Source organism: Cebidichthys violaceus, unplaced genomic scaffold, assembly GCF_023349555.1.
Source record: "Cebidichthys violaceus isolate CVI_PGR_0920_01 unplaced genomic scaffold, fCebVio1.0.p SCAF_2, whole genome shotgun sequence".
Taxonomy (NCBI): domain Eukaryota; kingdom Metazoa; phylum Chordata; class Actinopteri; order Perciformes; family Stichaeidae; genus Cebidichthys; species Cebidichthys violaceus.
In genome coordinates, this window is record NW_027176372.1 from 13,042,265 (window position 1) to 13,068,713 (window position 26,449).

At 41.2% G+C, this 26,449-nt stretch overlaps 1 protein-coding gene across 2 annotated transcripts; it reads left to right on the plus strand.

The window, feature by feature from the left end:
- Window positions 1-243: 243 nt before the first annotated feature.
- On the plus strand, window positions 244-24,605 carry neurl1b (neuralized E3 ubiquitin protein ligase 1B). 2 transcript variants are annotated; one of them, XM_068714514.1, is made up of 7 exons: window positions 244-481; window positions 4,378-4,622; window positions 4,704-5,037; window positions 6,268-7,008; window positions 8,230-8,334; window positions 15,014-15,124; window positions 22,671-24,605. In XM_068714514.1, the coding sequence occupies exons 1-7, from the start codon at window positions 451-453 to the stop codon at window positions 23,528-23,530; spliced, it is 2,427 nt and encodes an 808-aa protein (XP_068570615.1). In that variant the 5' UTR covers window positions 244-450; the 3' UTR covers window positions 23,531-24,605. The 2 variants fall into 2 exon arrangements, with proteins under 2 accessions (XP_068570615.1, XP_068570614.1); XM_068714513.1 differs by lacking the exons at window positions 15,014-15,124; window positions 22,671-24,605 and adding an exon at window positions 9,119-9,996 and having other exon boundaries at window positions 8,230-8,355.
- The last annotated feature ends 1,844 nt before the right edge of the window (window positions 24,606-26,449 follow it).

The window sequence follows — 26,449 nt, forward strand, 5'->3', positions numbered from 1 at the left end:
ATGCTGCATGGCCCTTTATGCAATGAACTGACAAACCGTCTTCCTTTAGACCATCCTCAAGCATGATGTTTGTCCTATAGGCTACACACTCATTAGGCTTCATCACAGGCTTTGAGTGAATACTTAAATAAATTATTCAGAGGCTTTGCTCTTGAGGGGGATCTCTGCTTACTGTGTCTTTAAAGTCGTGCAGAGGGGAGCTCCACTAAAGAAAGGAGGGGGCTGCTGTGCACCAGTCGGAGGTGTCAGCCTGTCGCAGCGGCTTGGGGCTGACATTAAGAAGAGCGCGTCCATGCTTCAGCGGGGAGATCCGTCGCAATTCGAAGGTGCTGATACTCCGACTGAACTGGCTCCAGGCAGATACTCATCAGACCGAGGATACATGGATGGACAGAGACACAGTGCAATCGGAATTAACTTGTCAGACGGTGCGAGGAATCTCTGGATGTAATGGGGAATACGACACCCAAACCTTTAATAGGTGAGACTTGTTATCATTGTGTCATCCAGGCTTGCAATGCGCTCACACGAAGCGGCGTCTGCGCGAAAAACCGCTTGGTAGCCAGAGACACACATGGCTGGTCCGGACGCGCTTCCCATCACGGGGAGTTGTGCTCGATTCCCTGGGAGCGAGTCCAAAACAAGCGCTCTCTGAAAATGCACTTTTTACTTATTAGGTATAGAACTGTATCTGGATATGCATGATAATGAATATAGCTGGAAATTAAAAACAGAGAAGGCAAATGTAGGGCGACAATTATGACCATCATCACCTAAAGTCGTTAATATTTCTCCTTTGTTACTATTGTCAGAGATCCATCACCATCAACACATTAGTTTGGTTTTTGAGAATTGATATTGAGCATTGTTTTAGCAGTAAAATGCTATACTCTTAAATGTATCCCTGATGGTAACAAATTACCATTTTTTTAATTACTTGAAAAGACCGCAGCCTGTGCATTCAGTTTCTGCTTTATCTGTTACAGCATGTAAATATATATATTGCAGACATGATTTATTATTGTGTTACCTGTTTTTTTTTCTTCTGTACAACATTGTTTCATACATGGATAGATAGAGCTGGCTAATTAATTAATCCCAATGGGAAATTGCAGCATTACAGCAGCCAAGTCACACATGAATCACATAAGAAACATGGAATCTTAACTAGAAACTGATCAAACACTACGATATCATTCTTAATAAATATAATGTTCTGGAATTATTCCTGCATGTGAAGTGATCATCAGCAAAAAGTTTTTTGCATAAAGCTGTGATTATGAGCTCTCAGAATATCACGTTGTCATGACACCTACTGCACATTACTTGACAATCAGTTCCCCATATCACTTTGATTTAATGTCTGTCACACTCCCACGCCCCCCAACAGACCCACTCAGTGGCTGGATGATGTGGTTGCTGCCACCAGAGCCAGCTGACGTAGGGTTTGGACTGAGAACAGTTAGTCACAGAGGAGCAGGCGCAGCGTGGGTCCTTGCTTGCACTGCATGGTTTCGATTAACATGGAATTAATAGAATATCTGCATTTACTGGGTCTGTGTTAGATGTGCACAATAAATCAGACAGTGGGTTTTCATAGGTTCATCTCAAACAGCATATCATTTTGCAGGCTTATGTGTGATGAAGAAGTCATCAGCTGTGAAAAGAGTATCAAGTGATGTCATCGAGGCATTTTTTCCCCCCCAAGAAATTCATGTTTTACGATTTCTAGAAGCAAAACAGACCCTAACATCCATAGAGGCTCATGTCTTGCTCACTGAATGAGTTTACACATACAGCCTAGAGATATGAGAGAATAAATAGACTCATCATCAAAGATAAAGTCTGACGGATGCACATAATCAGTTTTACATTTCCAAAAGCCTCCCTTGGCACGGCATGTGCCTTGTGCAGTCTTATGATTGCATTTATTTGCGCTTTTTCTTTCATCTGGAGAGACCATTCCCAACATGCACAATTGATCATCAAATGGTAGCAGAAATATGCTGGTTGTTGACTGAGATTTGCATGATGACCACATTTCTGATCCTGAACAGGTCTCTGTGTGGTCCCACTGTAATTTCAGTCACTTTCCAGTCCTGACTTCAAAGATGTCTCCTATCTTTTGCTGTTCTTATGATTTTGGTGGTCCATCATGCAAGCATCACATTGCTGTTGGCAGGAGGTCTGGGTAGTCATCTATCTCTGGCATCAACTTAGCTCAAGCCCAAGCTCATGTATTACCTTTACATTCAAGTCACAGAGCTAAGCGACTGATTTTCTGAAAGTCGTTTCATAACGCTTACAGCTTTTCTGACGGTACCTCCAAAATCATCAAAGACTCTTCCATCCATCTGGTCTGAGCTGCAATAAAAAAGTTTTAACCTTAAACTATATTTCCTATCCAGGAAGCTGGAAATTACCTGTATCCTTGCTCTTTTTGTGCCACAACAGATTTTTTTGTTGGAAGACTTATTTTGCTTTAATCAAATAGAAAGTAAAATTATTTAAAATGCCCTGTAAAGTTTTTTTGTAAACAAACTAAATGTTTACATTCTGTGTAATTGTGTGTAATCTTCAATTTCTTTCCCTATATAACATTTGCTAAGCATATTTTGCGAGCCAATCATCCATGTTTAGTTGCCAGCTGTCTTCTTCTTCTTCCCTGTCTTTATTGACACATTGCTGCATTTCCTACCACATTACCACCGCCATGGTGTTAAACCATTGGCAGGGCTGCGCGTTGCATATGTGTGTCCTCCTGTGCGTGCACCAGGCAAACAAAATGGGGACCCACTTAATTAAAAAAACAGTTCCACAGCGCTGCTAGAGGTCAAAACCTCTGCATGGAATCTTTAAGTTTGTTTTACATTGTACAAACAAGCAAGAACAAACAAGACGTTTTCAGCTAAAATCTTTTTATGTTGTGCTTTTTTTGAAACCAGAAAGTAAAAAGAGTTTCTTCACAGCAGAAGTAGTTGGGCTATTCCTCAGTACATGACCTGGTGGGCTATGCCTTTCATCTAATAATGGAAAACAAGTGTCTATAACAGTCTTCACTGTAGATCCTTTAACTGCTGAGTCCCAGTGCATCCCTCTGTCAGTGAGGCAGTTGAGCCTGAAGCCTGTCGGCTGATCCTCAACTTGTTTTTCTCCATAATCTTTACCTAAAGTATTAGTATTTTACTCCCTCAAAAGGCAAATTCCAAGAAGTAGAAAGGAGAGGGGCACCCGCACATCATTTGAGATGTTACAGATGTTCATCCTGCCACTTCATAGTTTAGAATATAATCAGTGATAATGTCTAATTTAGGAAATGTACTGTGAAACATTTCACTGAGTTATTGTCTTTACACCAGATCACAGTGAATTTTAAAGAGAAATGTAATCACTCTGTGGCCCTGGAGGCGAGTAGAAACAACGCCTCCCTTTGAATATTCCTCTTTACCATAAACACCCATCTACAACTCTAAATTTGATTTAATATAAAACCCAAACAGTCTTTTTTAAGCAAATGTCCACTTTGTCTCATTTGATTTCTGATCCTTGTTAATTTGTTTTGTGATGCTTCATGAAGAATTTCTTCTCCCTATGGGACATTGACTCCTGTGAAGATGAGATCGAAGATTAAGCCTTTCATTTGGGTGTTTCTTCACTGACTCGGCGCTGTGTGATTCATTCTACTTCTGAAGATAACTGTGGAGGAATGAAAGGGGCTATTCAGGGTTTGTTTATGCTGTAGGCCAAGGGTGTGTGTAGCCCATAAATAAGAGGAAGGCTTATCACATCTGCTGTCGACTTTCTGTTGATTTTTGCTGTTGTTATGTCTTCTCTCTACTGTGATGCTATTAATATTAGCACGGCTCAAATATATGAGGATTTTACATAAGCCAAATATCCCTTTTATGTTTCCCACTGACGTATGCTCATGGGTTTTGTCTAAATTTACCTTGTGTTATTTCTGTAATATAAATGTCCCATATGGATGTGGTAAGAAGTCTGATTTGGGACAGTTGTAAATGTGGGTTACATACTCAAAGAGACTATTTAATGTACTTGTTGAGAGAAGCAGAGAGGCTTTATGGTGTCAGTGCTGGAAAGGAAGTGCGTGAGACTGTGGGCTCCTTTACATAACTGGCCTCTGCCCTCTAAACCAACTGCCATGGACCACTTGCAAACAAGTTATTTTGCGCTGATTTGTTCATCTCTCTTTCCAGTTGCTGTTGTCACTAGCATTCCTGTTTTGACCTTGTCTGAGCCGCACAAAAGCAGACCTGCTGTTCACATACCACGCTGCTGTCTAATTTGGTTGATCAGGTTGAATCATTGACGGCTTTCTTTTCTCTCACTGCACCCCTGATATTTTGGTGCCCACAGATGCAACTCTGCAACCCCGTCCGGTGGCCAGCAGGCAGTACTACAATCTTCCAAACAATGGGGCCGGAGTGGAGAGAAGAACGTCTGCTGCTCCGGTCACCATCAACTTGGAGTCACCTAGCTTTCACCCTCACGCCAAAGGCAAGAATATCAGGCTGGATGGGCAGCTTCGCCGTGCCACACGCAAGAACAGCTTCTGTAACGGCATCACTTTCAGCCACAGGCCTGTCCACCTCTATGAGAAGGTTCGTTTTCAACTCTGTATTACTCGCTCTTTCAACTGCGAGGGATGAAAAGAAGTTAAATCTTGATTAACATTTATTCAGGTGCGTCTTCGCCTGAGTGGTGTGCACACTGGCTGGAGTGGAGCTCTACGCTTTGGTTTCACCAGTTTGGACCCCAGCGAATTGGTCGCTACAGACATCCCCAAGTACGCTTGCCCAGACCTGGTGACACGGCCCGGCTACTGGGCCAAAGCTCTGCCTGAGAGACTGGCCTTGAGGGACAACGTGTTGTCATTCTGGGCTGATCGCCATGGAAGAGTTTTCTACAGCATCAACGAAGGAGAGCCCATCCTCTTCCACTGTGGGCTCAGCATCGGCTGTCCGCTCTGGGCCATCATAGATATCTATGGCATCACTCAGGAGGTCACACTGCTTGGTAAGCACTTTATTATGTTGTTTACTTGCTCTGCGAAATGACCCCTATAAAATACTTATTGTTTTTGTCATGACTGCAGCCGAGAGAGCTGAGCAGAAGCTGACTCATTTTCAAAAGAGAAGTGAGAGGAACACATTTCACTGTTGACTGGTCATGAATCTGTGCACAATCCATCATTACAATTCATATAAATCTAATATAATTGTTTTACTATAAATGGAGTCAGCTAAAAAGCCATGTATTTTGACCATGGCTTTAAAAACCCCCAAACCTCAGGAACTTATTTTTATAGTGTCAACAGATTCACGGCTAATTTAAGCAGCTTCCGGAGAGTTCAGAAAGCAGCTTTGACATGAAGCTCTGCAGCAGTAGAGGCCAATGATATAGTAGGAGTAAGTAGTAAGGCCTGGGGTGGCTCAATGATATGCTATCTGTGACTAAACTTGTTTGTCTAGAAAACCAGAACCATAACATAGATAAACAGGATGTGGACCACGGACCTCAATCCACCCTGAACATCTCACTCCTAACCGCTCTCTACTCTCTTACTATCACTTTCCCTTCGCTTTGTCACTTTCTTCCTTCACTTCCATCACCCTCTCCCGTGTGGTTCCCTCTCGTACTCACTGGGTGTGTTTATCTTCAGTCTGACAAGAGCTATGGCCATGTTTGGTCAAGGCGGCATATCCCAGGAGCTTTGGAGGGGCCAGTGCACTCAACTGCTCCAGCATCACTAGAAATAGTAATAAAGGAATGCATCATAAGTCAAAGGGGGACTACTAGCGCCAGACTTCTTTATATCAGCCCCCTCAGCTGTACTATGAGCTCTGTGCATAAAGTGTGGAAGTCTAGAGAGGTCATGTTAAGGAAGAAAGGGAAGAATTTGTTGGTTACTGTCAAATAAACTGCAGGCCAACACAGATGAACTAACTTGCTTACTTCTAAACAACAAACATCACAGATTTGTCATGTTTTATAGATTATAAATCAATTGGGAAAAGAGCAGAAGTAAATTATTCATTAGTCCTGTGATATGCCTATAAAAACAAAAGCGCTCATAGAGCAAAAGCAGACATCAAAGAGGCTGCGGTAACATGTAGATAGCATCTCAGCATCCAGCTTTTCCTCAGGCATCATAAAAGAAAAAAGCACTCAAGTGTCCTGAGCTTACTTGGGACAGATCGTATAACACTATGTCACAAACTTGTTTGTTCATATTCTCCATCACAGAAAGCACGTTTGCTGAGAGTGTGGGATCCAGCTGCCTGAGTGCGGCCCGTCTGAGTGCCTATCTGCCCCAGAGCAGCCACGACTCAGCCAATTACAGCAACAATCAACTGGAGAACAACCAGGCTGCTGCCGCCAAGATGGCCAACCTCCAGATCAATAACTACACACAGCTCATCCCCTGCTGCTCCTCCACCTCTTCCTCCTCCACACTGTCCTCATCTGCCTCCACTGGATTCAGCACCCCGAGGGTGGTCCGGGGTCTTCCTTCTCCGCTGGACAATGACTTGCACTTTCACCCCATCCGTGGCTCTGACGTAATACTCTCTGCAGACCGCTCGGCCGCCTGCATCCACTTTCTGGACAGCAGTCGGACTCTGGTATTCAGTGACCGGCCGCTGCATGTAGGTGAGACATTGTACGTGGAAGTCGGCCACCTGGGCCTACCCTACTTTGGGGCGCTGTTGTTTGGTTTAACGTCCTGTGACCCGGCTAGTCTACATGCCGGGGACTTACCGGCAGACCCTGAAGTTCTCCTGGACCGTAAAGAGTATTGGGTAGTGCATCGAGGCTTCCCCATGCCTTGCTCTGGAGACGTGCTCAGCTTCAGTCTGCTGCCCAGCGGAGAGGTGCACCACGGGGTGAACGGAGTGGGACGTGGCAGGCTGCTCTGTGTGGACTCCTCTCAGGTCCTGTGGGCCTTTTTCAGCCTGCATGGGGCTGTCAACAGACTCAGGATACTAGGTAAGCTGAGTGCATTTACAGCAACACAAACAGTGTTGAATAACAGTCATGAATCTAAACCATAAATATTCCCATTTGGTCTATTATTGTAGTTATGAGATGATATGCCAAAAGGAATACTTGAAGCAAACGTTTGACACAATGCCTTATCTTATTGAATATGTGCTAATTTGCATACATTTCAAGAACAGAAATCTGAAGATTGGATAAAGCCAGGTTAGAAATTATTTTTAAATTTTTTGACATATTGGAGTCAAATGTTTTTGAAGATGGATTTTTGGAAATCTCTTTGTATGTTGTTTGTTGTAACAGCCATGAAAAAAACAACAACAATTGTTGCCATGTCTTTAGGACTAAAATGTTCTGTAAATCATACTATGAATGATATATGAACAAACCCCTTTGTAAAAACCTCTTATAAATAGAATATAAATAGGAATGTTTGGTGTACTGAAGTGGAGGTTTCAGACTCAGAGTCTGAGAAAAAATGCCCTATAAGATATGCTTTGTAAAATTCCATATTTTGAAGACACTGCAGGTGGATACGGTGAAATAACTAATATATATCACCATGAAACTTCCCCAGTTGATTACAGGACACAAACTAGGTTCAAAAAGTCAAAATTCAATCTCAAAATTGACCACTGCATGAAAAATAATGTTTTTGCCTAATGTCTCGCCTTAATGGACAGAAATGAAATGAGTAACAAAGTTTGGAATCAGCTCTCTGCAAGAAAGCATATTTCCAGGATGCCTAACTTTTCCTGTTATACTGAAACGATAAAAACCCCAAAAGGACATTAATTATCATCAGTCTATTATTGAGTCTAGGAAGCCCCTAGAGTTATTTTCTCCCAGACTAAAGGAATGCATGTAGCATGAGTAGCATGTGCCTGTTCAGTTTAGAGCTGTGACCTATCGGTCTAAAGTCCCACTACTCCCACATAAACTCCCATCAGCTCAATATTATCATCAAACGGAAACTAAAAGAAAATCACTCTCTGAAACTACAAACAAATATGCATATCTAATCAGACTGGTAAGGGTCGGTCTGTGTAAAGCCTTACAGTTTAGCGTTACACTCAAACAGCTCAAGGACTCTGTATTGGAATGGTATGGACGACAGTTAAATATACATTTTATCTGAAAGGCACCTTTAAAGGCTTTACATGAATGTAATTATCTAGGTTTTGTTCATTTGTGTTTATGTTTGCGACACAGGAACTCTGCAGTCCAGTCCTCCCTCCACATCTCCCAGCACTTCTCAGAGCAGCAGTCCAGACGACAGTGACTCAGACCTGGCGTTCAGTGTCAACAGATCCTCCTCTGCCTCTGAATCCTCTCTGGGTAGGTTCCCTCATGTTGACAGTAGGCCTTGGGTGTATGTAGAAACCCCACCAGGTCACAGCAGGAAGGCGGTTATGGTTTAGAGGGAAAGACGTTTTGTTTCACTTTTGAAGTGGCAACAACGGATCTCTGTTCTTCTTATATGACATTGTCACATTGTTAGAGATATACCTCGATGATTTGGTACATTCTAGTGCTGCAAAGTTTAGTTGAGTAATCAATTGGTCAACTGCCAAAAATGTAATTGGCAGCTATTTTCATCATCAATCAAGTCATCTTTAAAGTAAGACATCCAAACATTCTCTTTTTTAAGCCTCTAAAATGTTAACATTTGGGGCTTTTCCTTGTCGTAACATTATAGTGAATTGAATACTTTTGGGCCGTGGGTTGCACATAGATCACGTCAACTTTGACGTTTGTGATGTTACATATATTAATCAGGAACATAATCAGCAGATTAACTGATTATGAAAATATCCGTTTGTTGCAGCCCTAACACATACTGCTTTTTAAAAGTTTCAATAATTTGTCATAGATTAGGTTCTGAAATTAGTATTTGTCATGGCTCATAAAAAATGTAAATTAAAAAACACGCTCAAAAACACAGACAAAGAATACAGAATAGAATATATAAGAGCAACACTATTGAAGATCTGAACCTGGCATACTCTTCCCACAAAAACGAAAACAACAAAATAGTTACCTGTGTACATGCATCCACGTCTGCTCCATTTCCAACACTGTTTTCTTTCTTCTCATCTAGTGACTGCTCCCAGCTCCCCTCTCAGTCCCCCAGTCTCTCCCACTCTCACCGCCTCAGAACTGCCCTCTGCTGGAAAAAACGGAGAATGCACCATTTGCTTCGACCAGGACGTGGACACAGTCATCTACACCTGTGGACACATGTGTCTGTGCAATGACTGCGGGCTTAAGCTGAAGAGACAGATCAATGCGTGTTGTCCGATATGCAGGAGGCCAATCAAAGATGTAATCAAAACGTATCGGCCGTGAACGTCCAGATGTTTAAACAAACAGGTGACGTGACTTTCCCTGCTGGATGCCACCTGTGTCCCCTTCTCAGGCTTGGTTGGACACCGATCTTGGTCCCAATCGGAGATTAGCCACACCCGAACATTATTGTGCCTATATTTCCATTTTATATGGGTGAATCATTTCTGGAGATGCTCTTCATACGCAGAGCTGTGATGGAGCTCATCTTATTACACGGACTGATGCATGAGCTCCTTTGTTTTGTCTGAAAAAGAAGAGCTGTCTCATGTGCTCCTGTTTTGTATTTTCAATGTGATGTCTCTTACGTCACATATATTTGCTGAATATCCTGCTGTCAATATTTTGTCCTTAACCCTATTGTCCTAGATGTATGTGTGCTTCAGCAGAATATGTGGACCGTAGTCTATGACTTCTAGTGCCTTAGATTTTTGTCACATAGTGTGTCCAAGTAATCATGCTAACAATCCTAGCCATATTTTCAATGTACAGTAATGAAAGCTTGTGGTGACAAAGACACACAGATACAGAATTTATGCAATAAAAGGTGTAGTGGTAAGTGGAAAGATGTAAGTGTATGGTAAATGTGTTCATTTGCACTTTGAGAGATTAATAAACGTGGACTAAGTATGATTACATTTTGTGTAGTTTCATTAATAACATTATAACAATCTAAGGACCAGTGAGTAGGAGTTAGTGGCATCTAGTGGTGAGATTGAAGATTGCAACAAACTTGCTACCCCTGCGCTCATCTCTCCTTTTCAAAGAGTGTCGGAGAACTGTTTAAATCTTTTTGGTGAATCAATACACACTCAGTGTTCAGTGTTGAACCTCTGCAAAGTTTTGTTGTGTATTTAAATAAGTGATGTGGACCATTTAGGCCCATTATTACCAGGCACACTATGTTGGTTGTGAGGCTAACTAAGGTAATTTATTGGCAGTTTATAATTATTACCTCCTCAATTACAATTAGTGGCACATAGTGAAAAGCCTTATGGGGTGTTTTCTTTCTTACCGTCATGGATATTGTGTGGAAGTAAAGCAATCTGCTTCATTATCCTTCCAAAATATTAAAGCAGTCGGCAACATAAAGCATAACAAAATCAAGAAGTGTTCTTAAAAAGCACAAACATTCTTATTTTTTCCAGCAGCAGTTTGCATCTGTCAAGGTATTTTCATGATCGCACGTGGTGTTCACTGACATCCCGGGATGAAGACATCTTTGCCTGCGGTGAAACCAACGTTTAAATCCACAAAGTGAGCCTAGCTTTTCAGAAACACAACTACCAACATGGCCACAGTGTTTTGACAGTTTGGGCGCATCTGTTGTAATCGTGAACGTGTTTATGTCGGCACTTCCCAAAGACCTGTCACTTTCTGCTGAGTTATGCAAAATCTATCCCCTGGGCTTAAAGTAAAGTTGTTTTTCCTCACGCAAGTTGACTCGTGTCACAATTTACTGTATCACACAGCCACAGTGCGTGTGTGACCTGAATCACCACAGTTATTTTTAGACCCATTCACATTGACTGACAGGAATGCACATTTTCCTTATGATAAAAGGGATTAAACAGTGTGTTGTGTGAAGAGTGTAATTTGAATGTTGTAGTTTGAGAAAGTGACTGTATTATTGCTCCTTAGATAGCCATGTATAATTAATGAGGTGCCAAACTGAAGAAGTTTAGAATTCGTTTTTCTCTAAACGGCACAGCAAAAACTTCTACCGAGAGTTGTGATGTTCTGCCCTGCCTTTAGGCCATGGCCTTCAATCTGTGTCATTCTTTCATCATTCTCTGTCTTTTTTTGGTATATTAACATCTCCTGTCATTTCTGTTCCTGTCCTATTGCGTTGATCATCAACACCTGCGTGCCCCTGATTTTACCGTGAGTATTACCCTGTTATACTTTCTTCTTCTACCCGGTGACCTAATTAGTTTCCAGCAATTTGCAAGTAAGTTATCTTTGGTTTTTGGACTGAGCCTTGTTCCATGGTTTGTGATTTGGCTTTCTTTATGGCCCAATCTCAATCTCCATACTTTCGGAGTCACAGACTCCCGTAAGGTCTGTGAGGGTTTGGTTGTGTCCCACTGCCAAATCATGGAGTGTTTGAGGGCTCTCTCGCAGACATTTTGAGCCCTTTATGAAACCTTTCCGTAAGTCAGCATTAGATGCAGACTTTGACTAAAGAAATTACCCACAAATCATTGCAATGTGACGTTAAACACGGGGTAACCAGTGGAGACAAAAGTAAATAAAGAGGACAGATCACATGTGTCCAGTTATATTTAATTTACTCAAAACATTAAGGATGAAAGATGGAACATGAAAACACATGAAATCAGAGGAATGAAAGCAGAGATTATATTAAACAGATTTATTCATCAAACATTTCATTTTGTCGTTGATGCTGTTTTGACAAAAACAAGTATTTGAAATTACCTCTCATCTTGTGAGGAAAGAGCCTGGAAGACGTTCAAAGTAGTAAAAAATGTAAAATAAATACCCTCAATTGCATATATTATTTTTGACGGTGCCATGTTAACCTAAAATGTTGCAGAAAAGTGCTGTCCCATTCCTATTTACACCATTTCCAGCCCTTACAGCCTCTCACACTCAACCAGGTGACGTCAGTTAGTCCCTGAGGGTTCAGGCTTTAGGGCCTTAGGGGTCATTGGGATTGGGCCCTTGTCTGGGTTTGTTTGCTCTGTTTGTACTGACCCTGCGTATGACAGCCTTTCAGTAAAAACCTTGACTTTTTGAACCTAGGTCGTGTCCTGTGTCTGCTAAACCCTGAACCGTTACAGACATTAAATGAATCCAAACATAAGGTTTCTCCATCACTCACTTCTTTTTTAAGCTCATTAAAAAGCTTTTATTGTAGAGACACACTCTCGCTCTTCCAAAAAGAAGGAATCAGATTACAGATCAGAGTAAAGTGTAATCTCTTGAATATCCTCTTCAGCAGCGACCTTTTTTTCTTGATAGAGATTTTTGTCCTTTTTCTGTAGAAATAAACATGGTTATTACAATATATGCAGACATTTGATACTGAAGAACATTTTAGACCACAAATGAAAGTGTTAGATGCTTTATTTATCCCGAGGAAAATGTCTGCATCGAGTAACTTATAGGAAACACAGATAGACACAGGAATACATAATAAAAACAGGTATGCTTGATTTTAAAAACCTGGCTACCGAATAGCAACTATGCTTTTACGAATATGGGCTTTTCCTTAAAGAGATCCTCCTTACAGTTGAGTTATACGCAAGATTTAAGCTATACAGTGTCAACTTCTCTGCTGGGACCAGAGTGTCAATAATACTGTACATGTCCCTGTGGCAGTTTGACTGCCTGCTAGATATTCCACTTCACCATTTAAATGATTTGAAACCTGTTGTTATAGTTGAAGGGGGTATAACCAGTAGAAATGGCACACACAAATGCGCCCTGATATGGATTTAGACAATTTGTTCTGGTATGTATACATCAATGAGTATCTGTGCAGCTCGATGTTAAACCCACTTTGAGTAGATTTTGAAAATTTCTGATTTAGGTTCAGCAGCACAACTATTTGCAATAAAGTTATCACATACTTGTTTTCTGTGGTTTTTGATGTCTTTTAATGGGCTTTTGCAATGGAAGTAATGTACTGTCAATCACTGATGAGCTAACAACTGCTTTCCGTCTCCAGTAGGTGAAGCTCTATCGTCTATAAGCTGTTTGGTGCTAAGCAAATAGGATTCAGTGGGTTTATCTGATTTTTTTATGTGAGAAAACACAAAGACAGCAGCAGCACATACTGGTTCGATACTCTAAACTTGCAAAAAAAATAAAAACAAAACAGTGAGCTATGATTTCAGCGATAAAGAAGAATGTCACATTCCATCGAATGCGTTTAGACAATATTACTGTAAAAATGTATATGATAAAGCAGACTAACGGAAACATATGTCAAACCACATGGATAAGGTCATAGAAAGATGTCACTGACTAGACTGAACCAAACTAGAACAGCCTGAAAACGTTTCTGTGTGAAACTTAACTTGCATCCACACTATTAATTTCAGGGTTTTTTTTACATATCATCCACACTGAAACCCCAAAAAGGCAGCAAACCAGTGAGATCTCATCTTCTTCTTCCTTTTTTCTCCAGCAAATAGCAAGACTGTAAACAGCAGTCAGGAGATAGTCATGTTACAGTCATGTTACTCTGCTCAGTCTCAGCAGGTCAAACCTCCACTGTGTCCCCTCCCTGTGTGTGTGTTCACATGCTGGTTGTCAGACCACACTCACACCAAATTTGGAAATTCATCTTTTTCTCTCCATTATAGTTTTCTGTCTGCACTATATCAACATTTCCCACACAATAAGTTTTCAAAAATAGTCGGATGAATTCAAACACACTTAATTATATTTTGCACACAAATCAGTCAGCTTATTTGTGGTAATTTGATTAAAAATAACTATTTGGCAAAATACACCATGTGAGCACAACACAACAATCCGATTTTGACTCGGAGTTGCACCAAGCCACAAGATTACGTAATAATGCAGAACCAAGTCAATAGTGTACTTTAACTGTGTAAATTCCCCAACAAATGTTCAAGCAATGAGATAAAGCAATAACTAACACACACTGAACCTGCGGTTTTGGGTTCCCCGGGGAAGTTGCCCACTTTGGTTTATTATTTCATAAATGCTTTATATAACACCAGTGATGCAGAATTCATAAAATTAAAAAAAATTGTAAAATATTAACCATATGTTTTTGTCTGCAGGCGTCTCTATTGGACACTTGAAGGCGCCATTTCCATGTACATGGAAGGAGAGGTGTTTTAATGAAGAGCAGTAAGAACATTGACAAGTTGTGAACCCCACAATGAATAAGCTACGGTATCCTTAGTACAGCTCTCCACAAGCCCACATTTAGCCGAAACTCAGTGTTGTTATTTGATGAGACGGGTACAGAGAAGATGGTCGGGACCCAAAGATTGCAGACTATTGTACCGTGGAAACAGTTAGCTTACTGGCTGATTTGTAACAAGTGCCTCAAGAGTGCCTGCAGACAGAATTGCAGACAGATATTGTCTTTATTAATGCGCAAAAAAACAACAACAACACGGGACTCTCTGTCGCTCTGTAAATGAGCCTTGCACTCCGAGCATTGTCATTACGCACAGGAGAGCGCTCCATGCCTTCTGGACGAGCCTTCGCGGGCAGAATGCCGCCCCGCGCAGGAAGAGTCTCGGTGACTCGAGGGGACCGCACTGAGGACGGCAGTGAAACACGAGCTCCTGGCATCTTTTATCACCTTTGAAATTAACTTCTTAGATGTCCATGCATGCAGTCTATTAATATTCTAATTGTCATGTCAGAGTTCGCGTCTTCCTCCCACTACTCCACAGGCGGAGCAGGAGTATCACAAAGTTCAAGACTCCCTCCAGTAAAGTCCTCTTGAATTGTTGGTATGTAGATCCATTTAATTTGTTTCCAGCTGTAGGCTACATCGAAGCACTCCCACCATGGCCGCTGCACCCTGATGGGAAGATGGATTTGGATCTGGATTTTGGAGAGGTGATGGATGAGAACGTGTCGGACTGTTTGTCCCGGAATGAGAGCGACTGCGGGACGAGCGCCTCTTCCACCGGGGTGTCCACTGCACTGGCCAGCGTGCTGATCTTCACCATCGTAGTAGACATCCTGGGCAATGTCCTGGTCATCCTGTCCGTGTACAGGAACAAAAAGCTCAGGAATGCAGGTGAGAGATGAAGAAACGATAGAGTATTGATTTTGGAATAGAACCAAAGATATATGCTGATGGAATTAGCAGCTTAATTGTGAAATGTGTCAACATCAGGGACTGGCAGACAAACAAAATACATTTAATTTCATCAAAATGAATGTGAAAGAATGTGTTTTGTTATTTTAGAAAATCTGTTTATCAACAGACTCTTTAATTTGCTCAAAATGAGGAAAAGAAAACCTCTGTCTCAATGACCTCCAGTATGTGGGATGCCTCGCTTTCCTCTCTTCATTCATAACTATAATTATGTAATATAAATTGTAGCGTGTGATCTCTGCTCTGTGCTTGACAATCAGGCTGCTATCTGAAGTGAGCCTCGAGTCTCAGTGGGCTGAAGTTTCCACAGCTTTGCCTGTCTGCCTTCATATTTCTTCATAAATGATAACACCTTCTTCCCTCCATCTGGCTTCATCCATGGTTCTCCATCCCAAATAAATCACATCCCTCCTTATATCACAACCTGTGGTGTCCCATGAGCAGCCATGGTGAGAAATGCGGTTGTATTGCTACAACGCCCTTTTGTGTAGGTTTTACGTTGAACACAATCTCATATTTTGTTGTGTTACATTTGATGCGTCAGCAATGTGAAGATAACGAAGATATTTATTATGGTCACTTATGCCATTTTTCTTTCTTGACAAATATGCCATCATCAATCAATTCCTGCCTTTACTTAGTTCCTGTCTTTTCCAGTGTCTTGCATTAATTTGGAAATGGGTCTGTCAATTGATTCTTTAATTCTGTTTGTAGGAACTAAGTGCCTGTCCAATAAATATTTGACTAAAGGAAGGAGAGTAGGGTCTGCCTTTCCTTGCAATGTACTTAGCTACACAAATAGTTACATTAGAGGTCAATAGGCTTGTGTCTATCAGGGTTTTATTTTCCTCGTCACAATCGACTAGCAAAGTAACTCCCTGACCAAGAATACCAGTTCTTAAGAAACACATAATACACTTGGATCTTTTTGGTTATTAGTGATTGAAAATATTCTCTCAGTCATATTTCAAATTAAATTCAAATTAAAAAATGATTCCATTAATATAGCAAATTGGCCTTGTAACTTTTCAAGGAAGAAATAACACATTTTTGAATTCACAAGTACCTTAATTCAATACTCATATCGTTTGCCGCTACAGCCTTATTTGTTCACGAATGAGCAGCAGCTTTAGCTGACTATGGTTAGCAAATGTTAGTATATTCTAAACACTCACTGAGTCAATTCAGTAAATTTGGAACTCTTCTCCAATTGTCACAGATAAACATTTCAATGGATTTATCTAGTAACGATACCGATTCCAGTATCGCACTTGTGCTCATAACCATAAAACTACTACTTCTGTACCTGATACCACTGCATGCATTGCTGTGGACCCATGCAGTATCTTTCTCAATACGTTTCCACCGTATCAATCAGTTGAGCTGCGAGGTTGTCAGCTGTGTCTGCCTGTTGCAAGACAATATTGACGATGGTTCTTAAATAAATGTAATTATCAATCATATCTTAGGTTGCAAATTGTGTGTGTTGCTGTCCATTTCTTCATATATAAAACAGATTACATCTTGATTATCTTGATACTCTTGGCCTGTTGTTTGTCTTGCACATAGTGGCAGAGAAAATTATCAAAGAAAAAAGTCACAGGAAGGTCTCAGCAATAAACATACAAGCCACTGGGTTTATAACACACATAATGCATATTTTATTCTCTAGTCACAAGAATTAAAAGAAAGGACATTTCAATTAAAGGTTCAAACCTCATAATTGAGCAGAACACTGACATGTATCTTCCAGAGGCTGAAAACAGTTTGACATTGTGCTGCTTTGAACATAAAGGTACAGGGAGATCAATCCCCATGTACCATTAAACCCAGCAGCTCTCTACAATTAAAAGTGAAGTCAAGAAAGCCTGCTGCTGAGGCAAAAGACTAGACTCAGTGATCACAACATAATGCTAATGAGCACATGCGAACCAGACAGCGGGATTAGATCAGCAAGTGTTTGGAATAATGAGCTTTTAATTACAATTTCAAATACATTACATAACACAATGTGTTCCTGGGCATAGCGGCCAAACGCAGTTTGAGTTTAGGAGCCCGAATAATAATTTGATTATCTGGTTTGCAAAATTGCCACAGTCGACTGGCCTCAAACAAGAGGGCAGGAGTAAATGGCCTGTTCAAAAGTCTTCTCCATGCTGGTGCACTACGGACACTGCGGTGATTAGTGGCCTCATGTCACCCTTCTCCTAATTGGACTGACTGACCAGTGTAGTCACACGTGAGTCCTCACCAACGTAGCTGCGAGCTCTTAATGTGCTTGTTTGAGTATAAACCTGAAGCTTCAGCAGAATTTAGTGTTTCGTTAAGTGAGTGAAGTTGTTACTTCTGTTATCAATCTGCTCTCTGTTCTTAACAAGCTATTTATAGGATTGGCTCACTTTTTTTTTATGAATGTTTAAACAGACTATGAAAGGCAAGCATGGACACAGCAGTAGAAGATCTGTTCACCATAAAAATCTGTTTCTGTGATGGATGGCTGCTTTGTGAAGGGTTGATGGGTGCAGTATAGTACAATAACATATCTGGGACTCATGTGTGATTTACTGTGGTATAATGTATGATTTACAGTGGCTAAAGGCTACACTCAGACGTATATTTTTGTGGAATCAATGTGTGTCAGGTAGACTGCTGAAAACATCCCATCTCCTCTCTCCATTACACACCATCCAGACTGCTGGTTTGCTTCTACACACACTGCAGCAGGACCTTTCCAATCTGCTTCACTTCAACACAATCGCCTGGCCTCCATATATCCCTCCGCCATCCCCCCAAAAAATGTACATGTATGTGTGCACATTGTTTTAAGATGCTGCTGCATCGTCTGAGTGATGAATTTTGTCCTTGATATCTTCATGTACTTGCGGAGAACTGGTACCATATGTTCCATTTTCAAAGGTTTGCAGGTTCTTTCAAGTGTGCAAATGTAAAAGGATCTATCCAGTGAATCTTCAAAGGGTAGAGCAAGGCATAGGACTGCCAATGGGGTGTTAACACTAGAGTTTCCCAATGGGGTTAAGCATACTAAAAATACACTCTGAAAATGTACTCATGAGACAAAGAAAGAGAGAGAGAGAGAGAGAGAGAGAGAGAGAGAGAGAGAGAGAGAGAGAGAGAGAGATAGAGAGAGAGAGAGAGAGAGAGAGAGAGAGACACAGAGAAAGAAAACGATGATGGGGAGCAGATGGAGGTAATAACGAAAGAATGAGCTTGACTGTGTGTGTGTGTGTGTGTGTGTGTGTGTGTGCGTGCGTGTGTATGTGTATGTGTATGTGTAGCTTGCACCTCCATCTCAGGAGCTGTGCGGTTTGTAAGGATTGGAGATTGAATTTTGTTAAATCATGTGCCGCATCCCCTCAGTCACTACAATCATGAATAAAACCTAAAAAAACGGTGTGTCCAGAGGGGGGTTAATTCAGTCAGTGGAGTTAGTGAGTCAAACCAGAAGCCAGTTTAAATTGAAAGCACAGATCCAGGGGGAATATCACTTAGCACACTACATTAAACATGTCTTCTTTTCCCAACAACAAAATAGTACATGACATTTAGTTCTCTAATGTGGTCAGGATGGAGGCAGGATGTAATTAGATTGGGATTATTTGACTAAACCACACCTAGATAAGGTAAATACACTGTTGTCCAATCTCTGCTTTGAAAAGGGGGCTGTTCTGTTTCAAATTTGCATAATTCCCTATCATCCTCATGTTTCTGCAATTGCGCCTAAGTGAAACGCTGTTGGACCAGACGCTGCTTGTGTCCTGGTGGTCTGCGTTCTCTCAGGGCCTGTGAGTCTTATTTTCTCAGACACGAGGGATCTGATTGGTAGATGGCCTTTGATGATGACAATGATGTTTTTGGCTGGGATGATAGCGGGCTGCCTCACCAAAAGGCAGCTTGTGTCATTTTAATGTTAAACTTCTTCGAAAACATTCTCTGGCCCCTTGAAGACGAGTTCATGAAGTAGTCACTATTAATTCATCAGCGCTAATGCCCTTGCCGAAAGGTTATTGTTGCTTATTTATGATAAGACAATTTTGGATATGCACTTGTTGTAGGCTATAATAAGCCTCACATTGCTGATGCTCAGCCAGATCCAAGTGATTCCATCCCTCCACATTTTTATGAATTCATCTGTCTTTCAAAGGTGTATAAATGTAGCCGGGTGAATGAAAGCGCAGTAAATCACGTTTCCTGTATGAGCAGTGAGAGTAATGGGATACAGACGGTAGGTTTGACATTGGAACTTAAGCCTTTGAGATACAGTTGTGCACGCAGCCATGCAACTCATCAGATTGAAAAATGACTCGGCTTTTGTTTCGCCTTTTGCTTTGTTTATCTCTTGCACATACATCTTCATTACCTAATTTTGCTCCCGCATCACACCCTTTTTTATTTTCTACCGTTACTACTACTACTTTTATTATTATTATTATTATTCAGAACTATTCAGCTAAAATGAAGCAATGTGCCATAAATATGTTGAATACCGAGCCTATACTAACATGCAGGTCTGTATTCGGGGTGGAAGGTTGTTTCTGTCTCATATATTTTTTTAATCAGGCTGCACACGCTGAGCTGAAAAGTTCCCTGATGTATTGTTTTTGATTTATTTTTCTTATGCCACAAAATGTCGTATGTGACAGACACTCACTAGGGGAATTCACAGGGTGGTCGCTCAACTCTCGGGAAGGAGACACTTTCAAGCAAGACTCAGTTGACTTGATGCAACTTTTCACACGGCTGTTCTTGTGAGAGTGTACTGTAAGATCAGATGATTACAACAGAGCCAATGGTGTCAGAAAAGTTGATGGCTGCAAGTCAGCTGTCTCTGACGATCTGTAACCAATCAGCATTCAGGTTAAGCTCTATTAAACCCACACTCGTTGATAATAATAGCTCCCAAGGATGTCAGCAGGCAAGACCGTTGTTGTTGTTCAGCTGTTTTACACTAAAACAATAATGGTTGTCAGTGCTGTGAGTTTGGGTGCGATAAGCATCGGGTCGGCCAAGTTGTTTAATTAAACAGCGAGAGGCAGTGGTTCGGCCAATGTTTTAATAATAGATGCCAACAAAACAAAGACAGTTATCTGGCCGCTTCACAGCAATCCTCTCAGCGGTGTTTTAGCACTTACCTCATCCTCTTGATGATAACGGGGTGAGAGGGTTCAGCTGTAGCAGTCCCTGTCCAGCCAGAGCACATGATAGCACTGAGCCGCATGATGTCAGCGAGGATTCAAACCTCTGCACAATGACAAATGCACACAGTGAGCAGTGTGAGCGTCACAAATACAATCTGACAGATTTGTCCACTGAGCTGACTCGAGGACAAAGAGCAAATGCTTTTATTTTTATCTCAGTGGGCCTGAGAAATGGCTCGTGCTGTTTTAGTAACTTGGAAATTTACGGTTTCTAAATACCTGTGCCAGATATAATACTATAATATAATAATATGTAATAAGACCAACATCTGACTTTCTTGTAAAAATAAAACATATCAGAAAAGTCCCCCAGTCAGGAATGTAGGAATATAATGACATAATTAGGATGTTGTATGTTCTTTGTTATTCTCTTTGTTACCACGTTCAATGAATCAAGTTCAGTCAAGTAAATTCAAATTAGACATTCTGTAGCGGCGCTGTCCCTGGGTGCAGGGATTGTAACAAGCTTTGAACGCAGAGGATTGATGGCCAACATATGTTTTAAATCCACTTCCATCATATCTGCCAATCAACACTGTTGTTTCAGCTGTTGTGTGAATGAGCAATAGTCTGGCATCTTCACATTTCAACTTCAGAAGGTAGTTTATGTTATATCAACCCCAATGTCTGACAAAAATGTTGGTAAAATGAGGCACGTTATTTATAATCCTTTACAGATTATTTACAGAAAGCATAAATGTTTATATTTTTACCAGTGATGTAATGATGCACGAGAAACTGGCAGAGTTTGTAATGACAAACAGCATTTATCAACTTTTTAGACTGGTTTATTTTGATCTGCTTGATGCTACTCACTACATGGAGGTTACAGAAATAAATATGTATATGTATATAAAAGAGTTCCATCAGTAAAAAATTGGGTTAACTGTATTTAATGTCGGAAAAAGATGGGTTTATTTGGGCAAACTCTCCACTTCACAAATCTTGACTCATAGTCCCTGTATTGCACAATTTCGACTCAAAATTTATGGGAAGCTGATGCGTCTTTTGCAAAACACTACTTAAATTGCATTGTGGCTCCACTGTACTGCATGTTCTTGTTATCTATCGTTTTATCTGACATATTACAATTTGATTTATTATTTTACCCCGGCCCCCCCCAACCACACCCAGAGCAGCTGCACTGTAACAATATCAGACGTCATTTTCTATGATTCAAGTCTTCCAAGGACATCCAGTGTCACACAACCATCAGCGTTGGCCTACAGAGAACGGGAACTTGTTTGGATGTAATCTGACGCTAAAATCCTTCATGTCCTGGTTTTTATGTGCTCAACTTAACAGCCTGATTGATGCATTTGATTGGACTCGACCTGCCAAATAGAACTCTGTCTATACAACAAATCTGTTTTGTGACACAATATATTTGTGTGTTGGGAAACAAATTCATAGTTTATAAACCAGACTATAATCTACAGCCATGCTAGCGGCTCTAGCTTGCTCCCAATGATAATGTCAACATATTGCATGCTGATGTTAAGCAGGTTTGATAAATACCACCTTCACCATCTTAGTTTAGCGTGTTAGCATGCTAACATTTGCTAATTAGCACAAAACACAAAGTACAGCTGAGGCTGATGGTAATATCGTTAGTTTTGCAGGTATTTGGTCCTAAACCAAAGTATTGGAGATATTAAAATGATGACCTGACGGTATTGGATAAAAAGTGAACGGATCACCAGAATTATTACAATTCATGCTGAGGTGGACATGAAATGCAATTAATTATGGTAATCCGTCCAAATCGTGGTAATGGTAATGGTAAATGATAATCGTTTACTAAAAACCATAAATGTGACGCTAAAGAAAAAGGGAATCACCAAATCCAGTAGGATTCAACCTCAGGGCACCATGCATATCTGTACCAAATTAAGGCTATTTCAGTTTGGACCAAAGTGGTAGACTGACCAACCCGCAGACCACCATTGCCATCCATAGAAGTAGAATCAATAAAAATGTTGTTAGTTTTAAGAACAGTTACTGTGAGAACAAATCTGCCTGGATCCATATCCGTGCAGTGGAGAGGACATGGTAAATGCCTCATCAAAATGAGCCCCCCAGGGCACAATGAAACTGCTCCTTTATGGTGGTAAACACAGTCAAACCTCCAGTGACCCACTTTATTTTAACCCGGCGCAGGAAGTGAAAAGGGAGTGCTCTATGCTTAAATCATTCACCAGTTTGGGTCATGTTTTGTTCTGTTATCTAAACCTCTTCTGTTTCTCCAGGCAACATCTTCGTGGTGAGTTTGTCCATAGCAGACCTGGTGGTGGCCTTGTACCCCTACCCTTTGGTCCTGACAGCCATCTTCCATGATGACTGGACCATGGGTGACCTGCACTGCCAGGCAAGCGGCTTCATCATGGGCCTGAGTGTCATTGGCTCCATCTTCAACATTACGGCCATCGCCATTAACCGGTACTGCTACATCTGCCACAGCCTCCACTACGACCGGTTGTACAGTCTGAGGAACACCTGCTGCTACGTGGGCCTCACCTGGCTCTTGACCGCACTCGCCACAGTGCCCAACTTCTTTGTCGGCTCGCTGCAGTACGACCCACGTATCTACTCCTGCACCTTCGCCCAGACGGTCAGCTCATACTACACCATCTCAGTGGTGGTCATTCACTTTCTGATCCCGCTGCTAGTGGTGTCCTACTGCTACATGAGGATATGGGTGCTGGTGATTCAAGTGAAACATCGAGTTAAACCGGAGCAAAGGACCAAACCCAGTGATGTGAGGAACTTCCTGACTATGTTTATGGTGTTTGTGTTGTTTGCAGTGTGCTGGGCTCCACTGAACCTCATAGGTCTGGCAGTAGCTATAAACCCAATGAAAGTTGCACCCAACATACCTGAGTGGCTCTTTGTCACAAGCTACTTCATGGCGTACTTCAACAGCTGCCTCAACGCCGTCATATATGGCCTGCTAAACCAAAACTTCCGCAAAGAATACAAAACAATTCTTCTTGCTCTTTGCATCCCACGTTTGCTCCTCATGGAGACCTCCAGGTGTGCTACAGAGGGACTGAAGAGTAAGCCTTCGCCGGCTTTTACAAACAATAATGTAGCAGAGATAAATGTATAATCTTGATGTTTTACTAGGAAACTTAGATTAAGTTTCTGTGGAGCCTCATTGTGGATGTGCGCCATATTTCATCCAGTGCCTTTCATAAGATTTGTGTGATTTTCCAGTTGTAAAGATTTAATCATGTTTTCCTTTTCAACCATGACACACCATTCCCTCGTGTTGAGAGGAAAACAATCAATTTTGTCACCGGTACATTGTGCTCTCTTTGTGATCCTGCACTCTATTTAAAGACAGACCACCTGGTTGACAAGCAAGAAAAAACTATTCAGGTAACTAGTCTGCATTCAGAGATTCAGTCACTTCACACCGGATAGCTTGTTATTTGTTTTCTTAAATGCAGCATTAATGGTGGAAGATTCTAACGGTTGGTTGTTTTCCTTCAAAGTACCCCTGTATCTGACACAATGTAGCTTCTGTGAAAGCTAAGGTGAAGTTTGCATTCCATATTTCATCCGGATAAATATCTCAGGCTCCTTCTCACTGGGAATGTAGCCTGTCTTAATTCACCATGATGCTGGTTCACCCTCAGGCTTGTCTTGAGCGATGATGCCCTTATAAAAAAACAGTGTGAAGAAATGTCTGAAACGGACTTTGTGTGTTAATGGCAAAATATGTGCCTTGTTGCCTGTAAAGTTTAATTCTCCCTCAGTTTCAGTCACTTTTTTCTGGTAAACAAAACTGTCTTTTAACTGCCTCAACTATTCCATGGATGAATTTATCGGACTAAAATGATCAAAGCCCCAGGCGTCCCCTTTCAGACCCTGAATGATTTAGAAATGGTATAAACTTTGAAAGGGGGATGAACAGATGATAAGTACAGCTAGCCTCCTTGTTTATGAAATGGCTGGGGGACATGATGCGCATCAGGAGCCAGAGATGTAATTATGTGTTAGTGCAAGAGCGCCTGAGCACATGTCACCCTAGCTGAGATGAGCTCTGACAGCCTCCCAGCATAACTTCAACCCAGCAAACAAACTGTGAGCAGTTCACCTCACAGGGAGGCTCCAAGATGCCAATGTGACGCATTCTTGATATGATGCACTGCTGGAATATTAAAGAAATTACACATTCACCATGTCTAATTCAAAGGATTCATAAATATGTTCAGCACATTTTTACTTTCATATCAGTTTGCTGATTTGTTCTATCCTGCTGTGCTTTGCTGCAGATAAGCTTGGGCAGGCTGCCTGATGTCTGACTAAATTAAAACCCTCAGTGGACGATTATAGAATCTCAAGCCTTGATGGATCAGGGGCTATCAAGTTGCAGAGCAGCAATGTAGCACAAAACTGTTCAATCCCGCTTGCAATCTTACAAGACAGTGCTCTGATGTGGAAGAAAGAAGCAGCCCACATGCCAGTGCAAGGTCAGCTACAGATGAGTGGCTAAAGGGGCTCGAGGGAAGATGACAGAGTCGGCTGTGCCACACCGACGAGTCACAGAATAATGGCGGGGCCATCCTTCTTCCTCTTCCTCTCACCTTCCACTCTTCATTCTCTCCTTTTAATGTTTGTTTTACCTGTATTTATTTATCCTGTTATCTCCCAAGGAATTGTTTGACATTTTGGGATATACGCTCTGTTGGTACCTGGCCGAGAGTAAGATGAGAGGATCAATACCCGTATTTGTCCACTAATTATGAAGCTACAGCCAGGAGACAGTCAGCTAAGTTTAGTGTAAAGACTGGAATCAGAGGGACAGAGCTAGCCTGCTTCTGTCCAAAGTTTTACAAAAGATCTACAGACCAACACTCAGTAATTAACAGATTAGATCTTTTTTTGTTCAATCTGTACAAAAACTAACATGAAGTAAAAACCAAGATCAAGTCATGGAAATAGTCTGACATATAACCCTGGATAAAACCACAACTTTCCATTTTTACACTTCGGCTTTTGTATCTCGTGTAAATTATTACGCATTGAGGTGCAGTAAGGATTTTTTCATGCTACTCAAAAGATCCATTTTGACATTATAAAAAATATAATGCAGACTTTTTTCAGCAAATACATTTGATTTCCTACTAATTCTAGCAATGTTGGATACCTTATGATTAAGATATATGTGTCTCTGTAAATTAATAGTAGGCATGTTGATAAATGATAAATTTAGAATGATGAATCTAAAATACAAACCAGAGTCCAGGATGAATAGTTGAGATAACTAGTCTATCCACCCACACTGTCTGTCATTTTGCCTGTGATCTAATATGAAGGGCAATGGCTTGTGGAGACTTTTTTTTTTTGGTATGTTCAAGGACAGAGCTATCTATTCACGCTGTGACTGTATTCTGCCTTTCATACGTATGTGTGATACTGTCTCCCTGCTTTCTCTGTCACGTCAGCTCCATTTGCTTTGGTTTCTATGAGTCTCAGGTAAGTTTTCTACAGCCGAGCCACATATAAATCCTTACTGTCATTTAGACATGTGTCGGAATCACAAATTATATCATGTTGTCAGATGTCAGATACAAGACATGTCATTTTTTTGTTAACTAGAGATGTGCAGTGCTCTTTGCAGCATTCATGTGATGGCAGAGATAATGTATTGTCCTTCTTAGTGGTATGTGAGATAAGGATTATTTCCACAACACACAATGCATGAAGAGTGCGGCATCGCATGGCCCAATGATAGCATGCCATGATGGTTTTTCGCCTTGCTAGATGAAGCCAGACACAACTCCTCTTTGCACAGAGGAATTTGTTCAGGTCTTGCACATCATTGCATTTTACAGCAGTGGGGTCTCACAGTGAGCCTGCTGCCCCAATAGCAAGTCTCCTAATGGATTTGTGCATCGGGTTTAGCACTGTGTTCTCATGCATATGATGCGTTCCTACATGTCCCAATGGGCTGTGGGTCACAATACTACCAGGAGGTTTTAGGTGGCGTGGGTCCAAGGAAGCCAATGACAGCAGCAAA